Source organism: Populus alba, chromosome 12, assembly GCF_005239225.2.
Source record: "Populus alba chromosome 12, ASM523922v2, whole genome shotgun sequence".
In the NCBI taxonomy this organism is placed as follows: Eukaryota; Viridiplantae; Streptophyta; class Magnoliopsida; order Malpighiales; family Salicaceae; genus Populus; species Populus alba.
Window position 1 is genome coordinate 4,057,809 of NC_133295.1, and position 12,172 is coordinate 4,069,980.

Consider the following 12,172-nt stretch of genomic DNA (forward strand, 5'->3'; position numbering starts at 1 on the left):
TTGCTTTAAAATCAATCGCAGCCGCGTAAACAAAGAGCCACTTAATAGGGTATAAAAAGTTATACTTATTTAATATCTTTAAAAAGTAGCATTAATTTGTATTTTTTTTTTTAATATAATCCAATGATAATTGAAGTTCATTACCAGGCGTGAGTGTTTGTTTTTACATAACAATAAATTTTTCCAAGTGCTTTTTAAAAACTTTCTTTGCCTAAAAGAAACCAAATTGATGTTTTCAGATAGTTTTGAATGTTAATATGAAAATTTTGAAATTCACTACAATACCAAACACACATAGTAACATATCCTAATTAATCCCAGCAAGATGGGTGCAGAGTTGTTTCAGTAAATTCTGGAATTCCAATTACTAACAGGTCATCCAAAGGTCTATGTGATTAAAAAAATAAATGCAAAAAGCAGCAATGAAACCAAAGAAAATGAGAAGTTGAAGAACAGGTTATAACCAAATAACTTAGCATCAACCATATTAATATAACTAAGCAGATAGATGATACATTTCTCAAAGGTCTTCTACTATTAGGGTCAGGATTGCAAACGGAAAAGTCATAGCATGCAGCACTTAACTCAATATTGTACTCCATAATGCAAATCAGGGTGACCTGAAATCCTACTGTAATCATCTGAAAATAAACTGGAATTAAGTACAACACCAACCTTTCAATGGTAGAAGCACCAAGATAGCCAGGCGAGGAATTCTCGAATCCTATAGCATGTACAGATTCAGAAGCCTTGGATTTGAGACTCTATAAACTAATTGGGGGTTATGTACAACGTAAAAAGTTCAGTGGAACTGAACATCTTGCTATGTCAATGTCATGACTAGATACCTCCTCTTGCAATAAGTTGAGGTCCCATGAAAAGCCATAACCATCCTACAAACTGATACTGTGTCGAACTATAGATCCTTGAACACAATATTTTCAACTAAAACTGAAATACATGGGCTTTCAAAGGACCAGGTGTACAACCTGCAAATATGGATAGTCCAGAAAGTTCACCTGTTGAACTGGAACCTGCATATGCAATTATCGTAGGTTAAACAACTGAAAAGGCAGATTCAGTAAAAATGCTTTCACAATTTTATCTTACAATTTGAATTTTTCCGAGTTTACAGCCAATTAATGTTAGCATTTCTGAATTCCAATCTTTGAATGGTTCACACACACAAAAAAGGATATTGGACCGATGTCTAAATTTTTTTTTTTTGATAAAGTAATTTCTAGGTTATAGAGTGCAGATTTTATCCATAGACTTTTTCTATTTTATACTCACAGTTACCTTGAGGATTACACAAGTCAAGTATGAGAAAAACTTGAATCAAACTGGAATACAGATCATCGATATTCAAGCCCTTAAATTGATGTGAATTCAGTTCAGCTCCTTTGCAAAATCACCGCTCTCCCGCTATTTGTAAATAATGGAATTGCAAGAAAATCAGTATAACATAACTTGCAAGCGGAGCATTATGCACAGATCACAAACCTGTGTTCATCAGACCAAGTATGAGAAGAACCAGCTGCCGGGAGAAACAAAGAAAAAGAAACTATACAATAATGTTTGCAGTTTGCAAGCATCAGACATTTTAAAAAGTAAAATTAAAGGGAAAAGGGATGAACTTGTAAGAAACCGAAACAACCATAATTGAACAAATAAGCAGTAGAAATTGCAATCAATAGAAATCTTACATTAGGCCATCTTGTCATGAGGGGATGTAAATCGGGAACAAAATTCCCGATAAGGAGTGAATTCGTCTTGCCATTTTGAAAAATTCTTCTTCAATAAATTTGAAATTTTCGACTCTTGTGAACTAAATTTCACCTCACGAGCATCAAATTTCAAGTCGATTGGGCACAAATCATCAAAGAATTCTAGTTTGAAAGTTTCCACCTTTTCAGGATGAGGTGACTGTTTCTCATGCACTTTTGTAATCATGGAAGCAAACTTGTCATCCTGATACACACAATTATCCTCTTTGTGAACTTGAAAAGAGAGCTGACATGAAGTTGGATGGTATAGAAGGAAAGACTTTGGTTTTTCAGAATGATCCAAAAAGTCATCTCTGTCATCATCAAGGGAGATAGCATCATCATCCTGAAGCTTCGTTGTGGAATCTGAAATAGCCACTTCCTTGGCCACCTGCATAACTTCATTGCATCGAACGCTAAGTTCCGATTCTGATGAAAATCCACCTGTTTCTTCCTGTGAATTTGGACAACCATTACGAAGCTCATGAAGTGTAGACAAAACAGGGAGAGGAAGAGCTGGACCCAGAAGGGCATCACTACTTTGCACTTTACGTGAACACCTATTGCTGTGGTTTGAAGGCTTCCGTAAGAAAAATGGAGGTAATTGAGGTAGTTCTGGAACAACTGAAAATTCCAAAGCAACCCTTTTTTGATCCAAAATTACTTCATGCAATTCAGAATAGCTGGAAAAGGCGAGTTGTAAGAATTCCATTGGCAATTCAGCCCACATTCTCCTCAAAGCTATCTCATGGATGCTTGTTGGCAAGTTTATGTCATTAAATGTAAGTGTAATAGCAGGGGATGTTCTAAATCGACCAAACCCACAAATTTTCAGCTTCTTGCACAATACTTCATGAAATTCTAGGCTGAACAATTCCTTCTCATGAGGACACTCACAAGGCTTTCCCATGTTTGAATCGAGAACTTGAGAAAGGTTGCCATTCAAATGTGCATGTAGATAGTTCAGTTCAAAATACTTAAATTTTCTAGGGACCTTGTATTCCTCATCACCCATGAAGTAAAGTAAGTTGTCTTCTGAATGCAGCATTGGATCTCTTTGAGCCACTTCTATATTTTTAACCAATTTCCATGAGGCACAATATCTCTGTGATTCAAGCTTTCCTGATGACATCAATCTAATTAAAACAAAACCACCAAATTCATCAGGCTCAAACAACAATGAAGAGAGATCGTTGCTTAAAACACCAAAGCCCAACACTATGTCTTTTTTCTGCTGCCAATCAGTCCATTCAGGAAGAGCTTCCTTCCAAAACTGTTCTCTTACAAGGCAATCTCCACGTTGACAATCATCACCTGATAACATGAGACCTGAAGGGTGGTCCCAAGCATATAAACAACTGGAAAATTTAGAAATTTCCAAAGCAATGGACCCTTTACGAGGAGGAGAGGATGGTCCATAGCAAAAGAGGCTGAATTCACAATTCCAAAATGACCCCAAAATAATGCCAAAACCTGAAGAATTCGCCCACTCATGTGTGTCATCCCTTGAGTTGGACCTCAAATCAGACAATCTAAACACATCAATAAAACATGGCTTATCAAGACCATGTGCCCATTGCAACAATGGTATCATAGGCTTGCGCACATCACAAATAACTAACATAGTTTCAGAAACCAAAGCAAAATGAAGACTATCCGAAACTGCCCTGGAAATAGCTAGGAACCGTTCCTTTTCACTAAGAGCATATGCACTAAACATATCAATCCTTGCTAAACAAGTCACATCAAAACCACCGCATTTCCAATCAATCATAAAAACAGCATCTGACCGTGCAACAATCAAAACCCTACAATGCCAACTAAACTCACACCCTAACCATTTACAATCTCCTAACTTACCTTCATCACCCCACGAAACTTTCAATTTAGTACCCCTAAAATACATATCAGAACAATCTGCTTCCAAATCAAACAAAAATAATGTACCATTCTCCAACAAAACCACACTCTGAACTTTTATATAAGGACTCCAACAAGCACTCGCAATTCCACAACTCTTAAAATTCTTACAACCTAAATAACTCAAAACAGGCCTTTTCATACTTTCACTATATTTAACGCAGAACCAATTCACAGAATACATAGTATAAACTAACAAATAACCAAAAGAACCAGAAAAGGAATAATTACCATTCAAAAAAGAATCATCCTCAATGGGATTCACTAAGACCCTAACAATCTTTGACCCCAAACTCTTACTGGCAGTAAAAATCCCACCCCTTTGATCCCCAGTAGCCACCAAGCTCTTATCTTTAACAGAAAGTAACAAAAACCCAACTCGGTCAAGATTAGTCCCAGTGGAAAAAAACACAACAACAGTATCATCATGTGGGCATTTAAGGAACTGGAGTCTATTATAAGCTAACAAAGGAGAAGAAAAGTGTAGATCTTGAGGGCCAAAAGAAAAGGCAATAGAGGAAGCAGTAGAGAGAGGGAGAGGAGAGTCAGCGAGTGTTGAAGTGGAGATAAATCTTGTGAGAGAAAGATGGGGTGGTGGGTTTAGAAGAGGAGGAGAGAGAGCAGGAGAGGTAAAGAGGTGTGCCAGTGATTCAGGGATTGGGTTGAATATAAGTGGACCAATAAGGGATTCTGAGGCTTGTTTTGAGAGTAAGAGTGGTGCTTTAGACACAGTGTCTATTGGAAATCCTGACTTCCATTCTTGTGAAAACTCGATCATTGCCATGGTCGTGTCTTTCAGGCAGGCAAAAACTTCCGAGAGACAGAAGGGTGGCAAAGATACGAGAGGTTCCAAGACCTCTTAACTTTTAAGGTTTCTCGGTTTTAAGGGTTTTACTTCTATCCCTCTATTTTAAAATTTTCCATTGTTATCCCTATATTTTCAGAATGTTTCAATTTAGCCACAACTAACCAAATAACTAACTAAAACCCCCTAATTTCATATTTTTATTATGTTTTCCTTATTTTCCATAGTGTAATCATTTAATAGGAGGTTTATGTACGTTGTAACATTTATCTTTAAAAGTATTTTTTTATTTAAAAATATATTAAAATAATATATATAAAAAATTATTTTTAACATCAGTATATCAAAAAAAATTTAAAAATATAAAAAAACTAATTTGAAATAAAAAAAATTTTAAATTTTAAATTTTTTCAAAAGTATTTTTAAAACATTAAAAAAAAAACAGAGTCTAAATATATGTTAAAATATCTCACAATAAAAAATAATATTTAAAAAATAAAAAAATCAAATTCAAAAGTTGGCTATTTAATGGTTTGGGGAATTTTTGAATTATTTTGGAAACTACAAGGGTAACATTAGGAAAGTTTAAAATATAGGGTTAAGAGTGGATATTAATGAATTTATAGGGATAAAGATAAAGTTTACCTGAAAGATGGTAATTAAATTGTGGAGTGTGAGGTTTGAGTAGAGCTGCAGAAAAATAATGGAGTCGAGGGGGGTGGCGAGCCACAGCAACATTGTTAGCAGCAGAGAAAAGAAGGCTAAACGCAGAGAGGTATAACCCAAAAAACAACACGAAAAAAATGCTCTCTTTCTTTTCTTTTAAGGGATTTTGAGATGTAAAGTTTCAGTCTTTCTTTTTTTCTTTTTATTTATTTAGATACTGGAAAAGAAGAAGGCAATTGATGAATTGATAAAAGCAGCATCTTCTGAGAAGGACCATCTTGTTTATTTCCAACCATTTTGTCATTACAATAGAAACGGTATAATCCTTAGTTCCTTGCTCAAAATTGGTTCATATGGTTGATTTTTATTTTTTTTTTGTATTTCTTTACTTGGTTTTTATGAGTGCATTTTTATTGGATGATTGAATTGGCTGATTTACTGTAGTTATTTAGTATTAGATTTTAGCATGTTGGTTCCTTTTGTTTTATGGGTGTGCTATTTTGTTTACAAATTCTATGTTTTTGAAAGCTGAATCCCTGTCATGATTTGATTACTAGGTCTGTCTGTGTTTTTAGAATCTGGAAGTGGGGATAAACTTTCCTCTTCTGTAAAGCGGTACATTCAAAACCTCCTTAAGGTAAAAAAAAAACCTAAAATGAGTTTAAGAGTCTTATTGTTTTTGTTAATTTGGACTTCTGTGATCTCATATTGCACGTGCTCAATAAATATGTCAGTTGGAGATTCTGTGTTAGTACCATTGTGGAATTGTCTAAATTGTTTGAAATTTACAGGTCAATATGGAGGTGGCATTTGGTCCTGAGTGGTCAACGGAAGAAAAGGTGAAGTGTAGGGACATGGTTGCTTCAGAAGCGCGTTATATATTTGTTCATGAGGCTCCAAATGCTAGTGTTGATGAAATTTCAATGAAGTTAGATAAAAGCCCCTTGGTTGGATTTGTACATTATCGCTTTACTCTTGAGGAAGATATACCTGTTCTTTATGTGTATGAAATACAGCTCGAGTCTCATGTCCAAGGGAAGGGATTGGGGAAATTCCTCATGCAACTAATTGAGCTAATTGCGCGCAAGGTGCTGAATTTTCTTTCTTGTAGCTCTTTAATGGTTGTGAATAACTAATGAGATATATGAAAACACCCATGTTTCTAGGTTTTCTAATTGAACAGCATACAAGTAATATGAACTATCCTTCTCCCCCGCCATGTAAATCTCTAGTATCTTTACTTTGTACCTCAGAATTAAATCTTCTAGATGCTAATTGTGCTTCATATTTGAGATTTAATTTACTCATTTCATCTTCTGTAGAGCTGCATGGGTGCTGTAGTATTAACAGTTCAAAAAGCGAATGCAGTAGCCATGAATTTCTACAGAAGTAAGCTGAGGTTTGTCTTTTACTCGAAATACTGTTATCTTAGTGATCTCTTAAATTTTGTGACATTTAGCTCTCAGTATCTAAGTTGAGTTCCACTCATTTGCTAGATAAAATGCAATAGTAATGAGTATACTTGGATGCTAGTGGAAATTACAAACCAGAAGAAACCTCTTTCCTTCCTAGGCTACTAACCATTTCCCCACCAATCCATGATTTTTCTTATCATTTCTGCCACAAAAAATGGTTTTTAAGATTTTTTTTATTCATCAGTCAAATCATTTCTATGCAGATACACAATATCAAGCATTTCACCATCCAGAGTTGATCCCTTGGTATGCAATTATTGATTATATTATGTACAGTATCTACAATTTATGTTTACCCCCTGTTATAAGGAGCTTTATTCGTTGCACAGATGGGTCTTGAGAAGAGTTACGAGATTCTCTGCAAAGCATTCGACCATGAAGCCAAAGCTATATTGGAGGTACAAACTATTACATTATTTTCTATGAATAATAATGTTGTAATCTTAAAAATACATGCCATTTTGTTCATGTGAGAATTCAGGATAGAAAAAGAAGCTTTCTTCCAGATATAGTTTTTGATATTTCTTGCATGTTGTGAAAATTTTGATGTGCTTATATTTGCACATGGCAAGCCTTTGTAAATAAACAGACAGATGATTGAAAATTTCTACCATATATTGCTAGCATTGTGTGGTTGAATGTTAGTGTTAAAGAGTAAAACTGCACTATAATTAGGGTTTGTTTCTGGGGTTCATTTAACCAATGTATTTTCATAGGTTAGTAGGCTTCATTGCCATCAACAGCACTGCCCTGTTCATTCTGGAGACAAATTTTTCTGTTGATTTCCACTTGTGGATTGCAATTTTTTTGGGTTTCTACCTAGTACTGCCTTTCCATCTACTAACAGCATTCCTAGAAAGCTTATTGCATCACTGCCAAATCAGAAGACTTTCGTAAATAAATCTCTGAAGGCCAACCGGTCAAGTTTGTAGTAGCAATGATTAGATAAAGTGCTCTGACTTCAAGATTTCTCTTCACATGTATTCCAGAAATGGGGATGGGTGCGTGGATTTGGTTCCTCATCATAGCACAGAATATTTTGTACTTTCTATGGGCTTCTAGTTTATTTTGTTAGGTGACTCTAAGAACAGCATGCTAAGGCATGTGCTATTTGGTGGTGGTTTACAGCTTCTCTTTGATTAGTAGATGGTTTTGCCTAACAGAGCATGTAATGGCCAAGAGTTGCACTAATGAGACCATTCATTGACCAAGTGAAGCATTTTTTGTGGAAGTTTTCCATCTTTGCAATTTGATTTCTTCAAGATGGACATGAACATTTGATAAATGAAACGTTACATGTGCTTTTTTCACTAGTGGAACTTTTCACTGGTAAATATGATGGAATACGTAGCTGATTTGATACAAAAGTCTTCATCTTTTTGTATCTTTTTGTGCAGTTAATTGGGGGGAAAGTCTCAAGCTTTTGAGGGTCACTCATACAAATTCTTTCTGACATATACTTTAATTGAAGGATTTTTTTCATCCTCCTGTTTATTATACAAAATTATTTTGTTTTTTATATGCAGGGGAGTGGATGAGCAGGAGAGAGATGACTTTTCAGTGTATTCTTGATGTATGTTCTGAATTAAACCTTTTCTTTTTCTGTATGTCCTTTCTCATTCCCTATTCTTAAATACAAGATATAATGGATTAATTACATGGAATCGTTAAACTTTGAATCTTTTCTTTTTTTCCCCAAAGGTGTGGGCTTATGATTATGTTAGGTTATCCTGAATTGTGAAATTGCATCTTGTATAAATAACTCAGTTTTATTTAAACTGTTTGCGCTATGTATTGTGGTGATTGTACAATTGATTTAACTCCAGGATTGGAATGTGAGTGTTGATAAATATTGTTGGCTTCTAAATGAAGTAAATAGAAGGGTCTAAGCTATAAAGAGTGTTGGGGTTATTGGTGGAAAGTGAAATAATTGTGTCGAAAAGTTGGTAGGTAATAATGCATTGAGCTTTTCTCCCTCATTTATTTCTTGGTAGTGTATTTGGGTGGGGAGGGGAGGGGGAGCTGATGATTCACGGAGCAAGACAAGGTTTTATCACATGTCTTTGATTGAGCAAGAACTTCCTTGAATGAGAGAAACTCATGCATTGACACAAATAAGAGTTCTTTTTTCTAGGAACTATTTGCTCACCAATTTTTAAAAATAGTTCACTAAAATACACAAAAATGAATGAAGTGTTATGTGAAATCTGTTGATGTTTCAAAACCATTTCCTTTGCAAAATTTATCTTAAATAAAATTCACATGAAAAAAAAAAGTATTTAAGTGCTAGGTTGGTTGAAAGTGCCTTTCTGGCTAGTTTTAGGAAGTGAGAAAAGTGAACTTCTAGGATGGCACTTGACATTCAGCATAAGTGTCTGCATGGCTGTTCATGTGGCAAAGTCTTCTGAACCACGAGGAGATAGAGGGTATGAACAAAGAGAAAATAGCTCCTGGATGATATTATAATAAAAAATTGTCACAACTATTGTAGCCATGATATTTTGGCAGTTCTATGGGCCAGATTTAAAATTTTTGGAACCTATCCTGAAAAGCTATAAGGCCCTTGGACTGAAACAAATAAATTATCCATCCTTGGATTAAAAGTCTCTTAATTATTGGTAAATTACTAAACCAATCACCCAAAATTTGCAATTATTTTCTAGTATGATTTAAACGAGTAGCATTAACCTGCTATAGCAGGTTTACCTGACTCATAGCAGTTACATGATATTTTTTTAGTCCCCTAACCTAGCAACTAACTTAAACTGAAACCCATATATTGAAGTAAAACTTTTATCAAAATACATAACCGCTATTCTTCATTGTTGGAATATTTTCCTTCGTTAGCACACTAACAACCTTAGCTTTATCTATTTCCTTATGTTTTGTAATAACTTTCCTTTTTTTTTCCTGGTCTTCTTTTTGTTTCCATCCATTACATTTTTAAACCTCTGACATTTCATTACTGGAATAGACTCTTTTCTCTTGCTCATGCTTGATTTAATACAACAAAATATTTTCTTCTAATGCTCATGCTTGATTTAATACAAAAAAATATCGGCAGGTCATTGGCATTTCCAAGAAGTTTAGCACACCAGCAATCCAGGAATTAGGGGAATGTATGATCTCAATTCGAAAAGCTTCTCTTAGAAGGTTTTAACCTTGATTTTTTCAACTAGCTTTGCTGTAAATTTTCCAGATTATAGGTAACTGCTTTGAAATAGTCATTCACTGGAATTTAGTTTGTGCTGAATTTGTGTCATATTCAGTATATTCTAATTCTTCCAATTTCTGTGGTTGCTTGAAAGTATATGAAAATTTGCATGGTGGGATGTAAGAAGTGACTCAAAATATTGAAGCCTGGGAGAATGTTTAGCAGGTCGTGGGCTGTCACTTGAGTGAAATACCAGGGAACTGATATTGTCTAATTTCACTGTGTTCTTGCAGCCTCAGAGAACCTTTTGTTTTACTGACATCTCTGTTACCAGATTAGGCAATATTGTATAAATGGCAATAATTTATATTTACAGGATCTTTGTGGTTGGTAGAGCAATGTTAGGGATTTATATGGTTGGTGGAGCAATGTTAGGGATTTCGAATGATTTGATAGAGAAAATCATGCATGTAATTAATAATTAGGCTGTAAATAGAGAGAATTCTAACTATTTAAAGAGAGGCAAACCTCCATTGAGAGGCATTCAAACCAAAAACCAATTTCAATCTTTCTAACAATCTCCTCATTACTTTGCTAGCCTTAAATCTCAAACTTGTTAGTGCCATGCTTTACATGCTAGTTCTAATGTACAGGAAAAAGATTTCCTTTTCTTTACTGTTTCTTCTTTTGGTTAATTTAGATAAATCTTGTTCTAGGTCTGGTCCGCATGGCAAAAGGGAGGCCTTTGTTTTGAATGATAAAAAAAACAGCATTTCAAGGTCGTGCTGTTCAAAATTCTGGGCATAATTTCTAAGCTGTTTGCATGTCATTTTCGAGACTATAAAACTAAGGCACTTGCCCAGGATCTTCACTAGGAAACCTGATGGAAGCAAAGGTTCCTGATGTAGCAAATTCAGATCCAAGTGGCTGTCAAAATTTTACTCTCAAGGAAAAGTTTATTTGATTTGGATCTGGCACAATGAACAATATTATACATCAACTTGAACCGGTCTAGGAATGATAGATTGGTATGGAAGTTTGTTAGGAAAGGCTTGTGCAGTGTTAGATCATTTTATGTTACTTTAGAGGGCATTGATGGGTGGTTCAAGATTTCTATTGTAAAGATATTGTGCGGGGAAGATTGATTCCACCAAAAGTATGTTCTTTTGGCAAGTATTGAGGGGAAATTATGATAGAGGAAGTATCGTCCAGATAGGTTGCTCAAAAAAAAAATCTTAGATATAAAAAAAAGGCTGATAACCTAGTATAATATATCAGAGAAGGATTTTGTTTGTTTGTCAGTTGTAATGAGGCATGGAGAATTTGGACCGAATGTTTAGATTGGTGGGGCTTATAACAGGTTCTACCTTGTTATCGGAGCTGTACTTGAATTCGGTTTTCTTTTTTGTCCTAATAATAAGGTGAACAATTCTGAGTTTTTGCTGGTGCTCTGAGGTTTCTCCTGTTCATGTCATTTGAGCTGTTAGAGGTGCTCTGAAAACTAATGTTTTGTATGTGTGAAGGTTGAAAGTTACTCTATTTAACTTTCTGAGAGATAGAACTCTCAGAGTTGAAAATTGTTTCTGCAATATCGTGTCCTCAGGTCCTTGAGGGTTTCTGCTGCAATATTGTCTTACGTTCCTGTCTCTTTCTTATCCACGTATGGACTTGATTCTTTTTTATCATCGTCTTGTTTCTGTTCTGTTGTGTTACTCAACACTATTTGCTATCTTGGATCGAGCATGGGTTTAAATGCCATGATGAAGATTGTGGTTTGCCCTTACAAAAGTTGTTCTTCTTGGGGGCGGAGGGGTTGCTAATATTAAGCTGCTGCAGTTTCGAAGCTCGTTCCTTCTTTCCTTGGAAAAAAGAAAGAAAGGTTGGATACTTATTGTTTTAGATCTCTAAAAAAGCTTCTTCTGTTTATGGACTTGTTTTTACTTGAAAATACCTGAAAAAACACCCCAAAAGCCATTAAAAAACAATTTGCAACCACAGAGCAACATCAAATCTCTCTGAAAAACAAGTAATAATCATATAAAAAATTATAACAGCTCCGAGTAAACCTTTGAGGAAAGGAGATAAAGGTGAACAATCATCCCGAAAGCAAACAAAAGCTTACCAAAGAGAGGCCCCCATGAGCATGCCCGTTATCTATAGCATCTGGGACGCCAGCCACGACTCTATCCAGGTTTATCATCAGCAATGTTGTGGGATGAGCAACGCCGACCACTTAAATGCAGACAGCTCTGAGAACTCATCATGGAATATGTGAGGATGGGTGTTGTTTATTTAACGTTATGCTACTTTCCAAAAGCATCTACTCTGCACAAATAGCATCTGCTTGCGTGTGATAAAATACTGGGAAAGCTCCATGCACAGTTGC

General features: G+C 35.2%; 2 protein-coding genes across 8 annotated transcripts; one reads left to right on the plus strand and one right to left on the minus strand.

Moving 5' to 3' along the window:
* Positions 1-450: 450 nt before the first annotated feature.
* Positions 451-4,548, minus strand: LOC118044320 (uncharacterized). Of its 7 annotated transcripts, none has more exons than XR_012167536.1 (3): positions 1,707-4,548; positions 1,300-1,425; positions 451-1,034 (listed from the first exon to the last, which is right to left on the minus strand). XR_012167536.1 is itself a non-coding variant. In XM_073403645.1 (3 exons), exon 1 carries the CDS (start codon positions 4,468-4,470, stop codon positions 1,708-1,710), a length of 2,763 nt encoding a protein of 920 aa, XP_073259746.1. In that variant the 5' UTR covers positions 4,471-4,548; the 3' UTR covers positions 451-1,034; positions 1,504-1,537; position 1,707. The 7 variants fall into 7 exon arrangements, 5 of the variants coding, with proteins under 5 accessions (XP_073259746.1, XP_073259744.1, XP_034908469.1 ...); XR_012167535.1 differs by having other exon boundaries at positions 1,504-4,548; XM_073403645.1 differs by lacking the exon at positions 1,300-1,425 and adding an exon at positions 1,504-1,537.
* A 571-nt stretch (positions 4,549-5,119) lies between these two features.
* Positions 5,120-9,972, plus strand: LOC118044319 (uncharacterized). The gene is made up of 9 exons (XM_035052575.2): positions 5,120-5,266; positions 5,372-5,474; positions 5,715-5,794; positions 5,949-6,245; positions 6,480-6,556; positions 6,836-6,878; positions 6,962-7,030; positions 8,030-8,205; positions 9,697-9,972. Exons 1-8 carry the CDS (start codon positions 5,195-5,197, stop codon positions 8,057-8,059), a joined length of 771 nt encoding a protein of 256 aa, XP_034908466.1. The 5' UTR covers positions 5,120-5,194; the 3' UTR covers positions 8,060-8,205; positions 9,697-9,972.
* Positions 9,973-12,172: the final 2,200 nt, after the last annotated feature.